This window comes from Schistocerca nitens, chromosome 1, assembly GCF_023898315.1.
Source record: "Schistocerca nitens isolate TAMUIC-IGC-003100 chromosome 1, iqSchNite1.1, whole genome shotgun sequence".
Taxonomy (NCBI): domain Eukaryota; kingdom Metazoa; phylum Arthropoda; class Insecta; order Orthoptera; family Acrididae; genus Schistocerca; species Schistocerca nitens.
The window spans coordinates 244486083-244496664 of record NC_064614.1 but is presented as its reverse complement, the minus strand read 5'-3'; the positions used below and the strand labels follow the sequence as shown (position 1 = coordinate 244496664).

The 10582-nt window shown below is 44.2% G+C and overlaps 1 protein-coding gene across 1 annotated transcript in view; it reads left to right on the top strand.

Annotated features, from left to right (window-relative positions):
• Positions 1 to 1877: 1877 nt before the first annotated feature.
• LOC126246576 (uncharacterized) overlaps positions 1878 to 10582 on the top strand; it is a 600905-nt gene continuing 592200 nt past the window's right edge. Inside the window, exon 1 of the mRNA XM_049948405.1 lies at positions 1878 to 2010. Coding sequence (XP_049804362.1) covers positions 1923 to 2010 — 88 coding nt within the window. The 5' untranslated portion in view covers positions 1878 to 1922. The remainder of the gene's footprint in view (positions 2011 to 10582) is intronic.

Sequence of the window (10582 nt, the reverse complement as noted above, 5' to 3'; positions counted from 1 at the left end):
CGTTTTCGGATTGCATTTCCGTAGGATTCTTCCAATGAATCTCAGTCTGGCATCTGCTTTACCGATGATCAACTTTATGTGATCATTCCATTTTAAATCACTCCTAATGCGTACTCCCAGATAATTTACGGAATTAACTGCTTCCAGTTGCTGACCTGCTATTTTGTAGCTAAATAATAAGGGATCTATCTTTCTATGTATTCGCAGCACATTACACTTGTCTACATTGAGATTCAGTTGCCATTCCCTGCACCATGCGTCAATTCGCTGCAGATCCTCCTGCATTTCAGTACAATTTTCCATTGTTGCAACCTCTCGATACACCACAGCATCATCTGCAAAAAGCCTCAGTGAACTTCCGATGTCATCCACAAAGTCATTTATGTATATTGTGAATAGCAACGGTCCTACGACACTCCCCTGCGGTACACCTGAAATCACTCTTACTTCGGAAGACTTGTCTCCATTGAGAATGACATGCTGCGTTCTGTTATCTAGGAACTCCTCAATCCAATCACACAATTGGTCTGATAGTCCATATGCTCTTAATTTGTTCATTAAACGACTGTGGGGAACTGTATCGAACGCCTTGCGGAAGTCAAGAAACACGGCATCTACCTGGGAACCCGTGTCTATGGCCCTCTGAGTCTCGTGGACGAATAGCGCGAGCTGGGTTTCACACGACCGTATTTTTCTAAACCCATGCTGATTCCTACAGAGTAGATTTCTAGTCTCCAGAAAAGTCATTATACTCGAACATAATACGTGTTCCAAAATTCTACAACTGATCGACGTTAGAGATATAGGTCTATAGTTCTGCACATCTGTTCGACGTCCCTTCTTGAAAACGGGGATGACCTGTGCCCTTTTCCAATCCTTTGGAACGCTACGTTCTTCTAGAGACCTACGGTACACCGCTGCAAGAAGGGGGGCAAGTTCCTTCGCGTACTCTGTGTAAAATCGAACTGGTATCCCATCAGGTCCAGCGGCCTTTCCTCTTTTGAGCGATTTTAATTGTTTCTCTATCCCTCTGTCGTCTATTTCGATATCTACCATTTTGTCATCTGTACGACAATCTAGAGAAGGAACTACAGTGCAGACTTTCTCTGTGGAACAACTTTGGAAAAAGACATTTACTATTTCGGCCTTTAGTCTGTCATCCTCTGTTTCAGTACCATTGTGGTCATAGAGTTTGCGAAGCATTGTCGATGTCTGGTATGCCCGGAAATAGCATGATGTCTTTCTTGCAAATAGAGCCAGAAGTCAAGGAAATTCTTGTGTCCGTCACGACAGAGGAAATGGACCGCATGTCCACGTATCCAGGTGACGGAGTTGGTTCGAGTCTTGGGGTAAAATGTCTCATCCGGAAACAATAACGTGCGTGCAGATATATGCTCCGGCCTAACTTGCAAGAGATAAGCCAGCATCTGCCGCACTAGGTGCCAAACCGGCTCCGCCTCTCCACAGCTGAGGCGGTGCTCGTCAGAATCTACTGTATTACAACCCACACAATTGGGAGGTTCTGCCATGTGGATATTGTAGAGACGTTCTTGCGTCATCAGCTTCCCATTGGGAAACAACATCGGGATCAAGCATGGCATCGTGTACAGTCTTCCACATCACGCGCCACCGTACGTCAGGATATTTTAGTTCGACCACATGACCAGTCAGCTATCCAGGCGGACACGATAAAGGAAACAAAAGGCAGGTGGTCTTGTCTCAAGGAGCGAACTGCTGTGCAGCGGCTATGGAGGCCGGTGTATTTGGCGCGCCGCGTGGGCACGTGGCCCGAGCGGCTCGGCGCGCGCGCATCCCGCGGCACGTGGCCCGGCTGAGCCGCGGCGCGCTCCGCCCGCCGCCCGCCAGTGCGACCGCGACAGCTGCGCGCGACGGCCGCGACATGTGAGGTGCGAGCCGCAGGCATGTCGCCTTACCGGGAGTCGCGCTGCGCCGCCTGCTGGGACTACCTCGTGCCCTTCACCAGGTTCTGGGGCGCCTTCACCGCCGTCGGTGAGTCGCCCGGGCCTCGCATTTGCCAAGTGCGCACGTCCGCAGTTGGTTCGAGTGGAGTGCCTGAAGAAGTGTATAAGCTGTACTTTCTTCACGAGCGTGTGAATTTTATTTGACGTGCACAATAATCCGGCCGCCGTATTTACGTGGGTACTCGTAACACGACGTGTGTCGGACGCTGCATTTTCGATCCTGTCGCTCTGTAAGAACGCCTGACCATCACGGTCTTCACACGAAATACATGTGGAATAGATTAATATCTCTTAGAAAATCATGTTTTGGCGCAGTAGTTCTACGAATCTTTCTTAAAAGTACCGATTCACTCAAAATAGGCATAAAAATTGACCAGATGCGAGTAGGATTCCCACACTGAGGGTTCCGTCCAGTGTTAATTATATAGAGGCAGTTTATTCAGTCCAGAAATAGAGGATATTTTCGATTTTTGCGTGTTGTCGACATTGACACTGGCAAAATATCGGCCCCAGGATCCAAGACTATCGAGAATGTTTTAATTTCAAGTCGGATAACAAATGACAAATATTTTTTCCTGTAATGTAATTACAAATTAAGAATTGCAGATTTTTCCCTTTACTTGCACTGGGAAACCTTGCTTCTAGCCAAATTTCACGATTCGAAGTCAACGGGAAGTACGCCACAGGTTTTGGTGAGTAGGTTTTAGAGTATCAAAATATATGACATAAATGGTTCCATCTTTTGATTACATTGGCTCAGAAGATTAAAATTTTCACACCGCCAAGGGACCGTAGAACTTAATATGTGATATAAATTTGAACTTGATGTACCAAACTGTTCCAGAGAGAAACGGAGTTAACAGACAAACGGATAAAAAATGGTCAAAAATATTTTTTCGTATTATGTATCAACAAAGTAAGAATTTTCGGGTTTTTTCCTTTACTTGCACTGTGAAACCTTGCCAAATTCCATGATTCTAGGTCAAAGGGAAGTACCCTATAGTTTTTGCTGAGTGAGTTTTCTGAGTATCAAAATATGTGACGCAAACGATAATTTGACTGAACTGACTTAAATTTTCACACCACTAAGGAACCAGATACCTTAATATGTGACGTAAATTTGAACCTGATAGGTCTAATTGCTCATGATAGAAAGGCTTTTAACAGTCGCACAAACGGATACACTGACAGATAGACAACAAAACGATCCTACAAATGTTCTATTTTAAAGATTACGGCACGGAGCCCTAAAAACTATAATAAGTACAGAACATCCGTCCTATTGTGATTCTTTATACATAGACCAACGTCACACATTAAATGTTTCCAAATTACAGAATGCCGGAAATACCCTATTCATATATTACGATTGTGCTTCTCCCGGTCAAGAAATAGCTAACGTGTAACTCCGGTACTTTGCTGCATTCCGTAATTTTGATACACTTAAGGTATAACATCGAACTAGATGTAAGTGACCATGACTGAGCACACGTCCTGTAATTAGTTTAGTTTTGTATGGCTGAGCACTGTCTGTTGTTAGGGGCGAAATTGCTGCTTCTAATAAAGTGACGTAGAACTATTGCGCCAAAACATTATTTTCAAAAAGATATTAATTTCTTCCTCATACTTCTCGCGTAAATACCATGACCATACAATTTCAGAATTTTGATTACGGTAGATAGGCGTCCTTCCAGTGCGAAATGTATAGAAACTGTAGTCTGTCATTCACCGTATTAGCCCGTCCAGAGTATTTATTGTTGTTTTATATGCTTGACCATGATCTGAAGTATGACCGAGACTTCAGATCATGCTCAATGCACTTAGTGAGATGACATAAGCTATCGATATTTTTAGATATATTTAAAACCCGTAACTCATGGTCTCTTTAAAATAATTAATATCCTATTAACTCACCTTGGATCGCAAATTCCCGGAATTTCAGCAGTAACTGTACCTTGAAGCACGGCGTCATTTTAGTAGAGACCATGTATAAGTTTTGTGGCGGTCTCGCACCGATTAATCAAACCCGCCAGAACTCGTTCATATGTTCTCTACCTCGTCCGTTAATCCAGCCTGTTAAATGCTTTAAACTGACCAACAATATTCCAGAATGGTGTACAGAGAATTTCGTAAGTGGTGACATTCGTGGATGTATTGCGTAAGTGATATATATATATATATATATATATATATATATATATATATATATATATATATATAAGTGCTTTGAATGTCAGTGGCATTGAATGTTTGATGTACACTCATCTATCATCAACCACGCTCCCTGTCCAACAATTAGCAATGGCGCAACTCTTAACACGGAATGATACACGAAGATTTCAGTCCTAAATTCTCCAGTAGCGACATGTCAACGTCATGATCAAGTAAATATACAAGTAGCTTACTCGATTCAGTGACAAACTTACCTGCGCCAGTTACTACAGTCAAATTTCTAAACTATTCTTTTAAGTCTTCTTTTTACATTCTCACTTTTCTAGATATTAGAACAGCCGATACCTTCCAAACCTTTAAATTAGTACTTTGGACGACATGTAATACTGTCAACAAGTTTCGTAACAGCTGAGAACAACCAAGTGGACAAAATGCAAATGTAAAAACAGATGGTGCAATAATCTGCAAAACATGTTAGTTTCAGAATAAAAAGCATTCCCATTAATGATACCACTGCAGTGGCGAAACATGTTTGCCCGAGACTAAAGAAGCCTGTGTTTTGCGCCATACAACCATAAAATACTTCAACGGAAAAAAAGGGAAATTCTGACCTCCATTTCTCTTCCACTGAGGTCATGGGAAATTTACTGGTTAACATTTGATAATTAATGTGACATTTGAAATCATAAATCAAAATAGTCCTTTGGCATAGGAATTTCTCTAGGAACTCCCAAACAGTATAAACAACTAACTAAAACTTTTGTGTACAGAGAGTTGCGTGTTTAAGTTCACTATTTATGTTAATGTTCGTCGAGAGCAGCTTCCAGATAGATTTGTGTAACATTAAGAATTTTTAAGCTTATTACTTCACACCTGGATCTCTGATTCTTTCGCCACTACTATACTCCTTGAAAGTCACGGTTTCTTATCCATTTCTTTTTACAGGAGCTAAACGGTAAGCAGTGGCTCATTTTTAAAGTAAAATCAAAGTGGGCACGAAACTGCCCAGTGTATTAATGTGACTGTGCGAAATATGAACGTTAAGCTACAGAACATCTCATTCATGTACCGAACGATGCTTCTCGCGAGATAAATGGTGAGACGTCAACAATCAAAAAGTGGTGTAGTACCAAGTTACATGATGGAATTTTAGATTGTATTATGAAGAAGCCGTGGTAAATAGTCAAATCAAATAGAATGCGTTAATTAGTGAGGTATTTTTTACCTTCGGGTACTGGTTATTTAAATTTCTTTTTCAGTACTCATGTTCACGGTATTGATACAGTTATATGCTCTATAGAAACAATTTTAACCCATTATTCCAGAGTAGATCACGCCACAATGCAAGTGATTGTTTTCACATTTCGAATGTTCTCTTGAGTTTTATATCTTACAGATGCGTTGAAAAAGAAGAAATGTTATTTCAATCCAGTGGATAAGCCATAGAATGCACCAACCTCTGTAAATATTTCGCATAATTTTATCTGGAGATGGAGGTGATTTGCCATTTTAGTTCAAGCGATTTAAGCACTGTTCAAAGCACATTTTAAATTATTTTTCATTTTGTTGCAACTGTTTCAATGGATGGTATCTAATATAACTGAATCTACAACTTTCATCCATTAAACTTGAATTACAACATCTGAAATATTCTCAACAATGTTTCAACAAAAACGATGGAAACAGTTTGAGGGACTAGAAATGGTGAGTTCATCGCAGTAAATCTACGATTTTATTTTGCATACTTTAGTGTGCATTGTTTCTCATGTTTACGACGAAGGTATGCGCACCTATTGTATGGAATTTACTATGAAAATAGTGTGCGAGAATCACAGTCTTTCACTGTTAACGAAAGTGCTGAAGCTGATATAAGAAGAACCGTACAAGCTTATTTGGAAGAAGCGTAGTTCTTTTAAAGATACATTATGTGATCAAAAGTACCCGAACAGCCCGAAAAACATAAGTTTATCATATTAGGTGCATTGTGCTGCCACCTACAGCCAGGTACTCCATATCAGCGACTTCAGTAGTCATTAGACATCGTGAGAAAGCTCCGCGGAACTCACGGACTTCAAACGCGATCAGGTGATTGGGTGTCACTTGTGTCATATATTTGTACGCGAGATTTCCACACTCCTAAACATCCCTAGGTCCACTGTTTCCGATGTCATAGTGAAGTGGAAATGTGAAGGGACTCCTACAGAACAAAAGCGTACAGGCCGACATCGTCTGTTGACTGACAGACACCGCCGACAGTTGAAGAGAGTCGTAATGTGTAATAGGCGGTTATCTATCCAGACCATCACGCAGGAATTCCAAACTGCATCAGGATACATTGTAAGTACTATGACAGTTAGGCGGGAGGTGAAAAAGGTCGAGTGGCTGCTCAAAGCCACACACCACGCCGGTAAATGCCAAACGATGCCTCGCTTGGTGTAAGGAGCGTAAACATTGGACAATTGAACAGTGGAAAAAGGTTGTGTGGAATGACGAATCCCAGTGCACGATATGGCGTTCCAATGGCAGGGTGTGGGTATGGTGAATGCCCGGTGAACATCTGCCAGCGTGTGCAGTGCCAACAGAAAATTCGGTGGCGGTTGTGTTGTGGTGTGGTGTGGTCGTGTTTTAAATGGAGGGGGCTTGCACCCGTTGTTGTTTTGCGTGGCACTTTCACAGCACAGGCCTACACTGATGTTTTTAGCACCTTCTTGCTTCCCATTGTTGAAGAGCAATTCAGGGATGGCGATTGCATCTTTCAACACGATCGAGCACCTATTAATAATGCACGGCCTGTGGCGGAGTGGTTAACGACAATAACGACCCTGTAATGGACTGGCCTGTACATAGTCCTGACCTGAATCCTATAGAATACCTATGGGATGTTTTGGAACGCCGTCTTCGTGCCAGGCCTCACCGACCGACATCGATACCTCTCCTTAGTGCAGCACTCCGTGAAGAATGGGCTCCATTCCCCAAGAAACCTTCCAGCACCTGATTGAACGTATGCCTACGAGAGTGGAAGCTGTCATCACGGCTAAGGGTGGGCCAACACCGTATTGAGTTCCAGCATTGCCGATGGAGGGCGCCACGAACTTGTAAGACATTTTCAGCCATTTGTCCGGATACTTTTTATCACATAGTGTACATGTACACTTAAAGTAACTGATTTCTTGTATGTTAATCCTTGCTTTGTCGCCTCAGTTTCAGAGCATATGAAACAATATTTAGGAATATGCCGACAAACGTCTCCTACAGCTGCTGTTTGATAAATGCGGGACGCTATTTAAGCAGACGTATCTCGCATTGCGTCAGTTTCTGTTTGAGAGCAATAAAAACTTAAACGATACACAACTAAGTGCAATACTTTTAGTGTTGCAGTCTTTCCGCCATTCGTTGTCCTCTCTCGTCCGTCAGAAGATATTTAATTTCTTGGTCATGTTTCGAAACTGAGGTTTTTGCACACCTGAATATTAAACAAGACTGCAGAGCTTCAGCGGGACTAAGCTACACAGTGATGTGTTTGTTCTTGTTCTGTACTATACCACTGTTTGGAAAAAATGAAACACCAACACCGCGTGATGTGATCACAATGGAATTTATTGCACCGGTTTCGGACGTGACACTGCACATTTACTGAAGAGCCAAAGATAATGGTACACCTGTCTAATATCGTGTAAGGCCCCCGAGAGCACGCAGAAGTGCGGCAACACGACGTGGCACGGACTCGACTAAAGTCTGAAGTAGTGCTGGAGGGAACTGACCCCATGAATCCTTCAGGGCTGTCCATAAATCCAAAAGAGAACGACGGGTTGGAGGAGATCTCTTCTGAGCAGCACGTTGCAAGGCATCCCAAGTATGCTCAATAATGTTCACGTTTGGGCAGTTTGGTGGCCATTGGAAGTGTTTAAACTCAGAAGAGTTTTCCTGGAGCCACTCTGTAGCAATTCTGGACGTGTGGAGTGTCGCATTGTCCTGCTAGAATTGTCGGAATGCATAGTAGACATGAATGGATGCAGGTCATCAGACAGGATGCTTACGAATTTGTCACCTGTCAGGGGTCCCATATCACTCCAACTGCACGCGCCTCACACCATTACAGAGCCTCCACCAGCTTGAACAGTCTCCTGCCGACGCGCAGGGTCCATGGCTTTATGAGGTTGTCTCCATACCCGCACACGACCATCCGCTCGATACAATTTGAAACGAGACCGGGCAACATGTTTCCAGTCATCAACAGTCCAATGTCAGTGTTGACGGGTCCAGCCGATCACTAAAACTTTGTGTCGTGGGGTCATCAAGGGTACACGAGTGGGCCATCGGCTCAGAAAGCCCATACCAATGGCGTTCCGTTGAATGGTTCACACCCTGACACTTGTTGATCGTCCAGCATTGAAATCTGCAGCAATTTGCGGAAGGGTTGCACTTCTGTCACGTTGGCGATTCTCTTCAGTCGTCATTGGTCCCGTTCTTGCAGATCTTTTTCCGGCCGCAGCGATGTCAGGAATTCCTGATATTCACGACACAACCGTCAAATGGTCGTACGAGAAAATCCCCATTTCATCGTTACCTCAGAGATGCTGCATCCCATCGCTCGTGAACACCATGTTCAAACTCACTTAAATCTTGATAACCTGTCATTGTAGCAGCTGATCCAACAAGTACACCAGACACTTGCTGTCTTACGTAGGCGTTGCCGACGGCAGCGTCGTATTCTGCCTGTTTACATATCTCGGTATTTGAATACGCATGCCTAAACCAGTTTCTTTAGCGCTTCAGTGTATGATTAGTATTGCAGATCTGTACGTGCTCTGCGACTGTGGAAGTTCGGTACGGAGTAGAGCCAGAGCCGCTTGACGCGTGGTATGGAATCAAAGAGCACCTGGATATGCTGATAAGGAATACTCTGCCGTCCACAAAGCATCAACTGTGGCTGCAGGATGATCTGAACAAATAAGTTTCCGTCTGGCCACATCTCATACGTATTCGATGGGCGACATGCCAGGCGAACATGGCAGACCAGGGAAGCAGTGGTACCCGCCGTTCTTCATAGGTGACTTGCACATTCCTCGTGACATGCGGCTGGGCCTTGTCCTGCTGAAATATGGCATGTGGAACGGCCTGTAGGAGGGGCAGTGCCTCTGGCTGTACGACGTTTCTTATGTAGCGAGAACTGTTCTAATTGCCCACAAGACGTAGGACGCGAGATCACGTGCTACGCGAGATCCCCAAACTATCACACTTGTGCGCTATTCTGCAGGACTGCGTTCACCACAGCGGAGTGGAACGCATATGCAGCCCCCACTGTAGGGAATGAAGTGGGACTCGTGCGAAAACACTCATTCTGCCCCTCAGCAAGCCAATGTCGCCGTGAGGGTGCCCTTTGCAGTCTGCATCGTTAGTGGGTTCCGGTCAATGGAAGCCAACGAAATGGCAATCGTGCCAGTAGTTCAGCCCCCAGAAGACGTTGCCGAACCGTAGACGATATCATCCCCACACTCATTGCAACGCTCCAGCGTCGTACCAGAACTGTGGACGTAGCCTTTCTGTCGTTATTGCCATGCGGATTAGATGGCGGTCACTTGCGCTGTAGTAATATTGTGTCGTCCAGTACCCTTTTGGGGCCTTGGGCGACCCTCTCCTCTCCACTGGTTCCGCACACGCCTCACTTTTGAAGTAGCGTGTCATGTACGAACCGTAGTGTCACGGGACAACAGAGCCGCCTCCCGGAGACCAATAATTCTACCCCGTTCGAATGCACTCACATGCCGATATTCCACCCTGTGATGTCGGCGAGACGTAGTGGCACTTGGTTACACGTTTCCATTTCGTATGACGGCTCCGCACTAACCGAGCTGTCCGATCGCACAAAAGAGGGCGGTTTTGGGCCTACGTGCTCGCCACCTATCTGCCACATAAATTACTTATTATGGTTCCACTGTTCTACACACGTTGTTATCGTGGCGTGTCGCTGACTTTTGCGTCTGAGTGCTTCACTTTTTACAAACAGTCGTATACATGCCAAAGGGCCCCCGATTGTGATGTAGCCAAAGCAGTCTTCTTCGCGTTTGGACAGTCTCTTTGCAACAAATTTGTGACCGTGCATGTCAAGGTCAGTCACTGAATACTTGTCCGCCATCACTAACAATTTAACTTGTCATTTATTTAGAACATACACATACGTCCAAGGGTGATAGGTGACGTTATGGAGAACAACTTTCGTTAGAGACAAAATGTTCGCTTAAAAATGTCGGCGACGCTAATCGTCTTTTTGTTGAATTTGCCGGCTCTGGGACACCGAGGTTTCACCAAACTAGCAGCGCCTACCTGCTGTGCTGGATCTGCATAATACCTTCCCCAGTAAATTGATAGGGTAATTTTCAACAAAATAGCATATGGATGAGTGCCTCTAAGTAAAAAAAAGATATTTT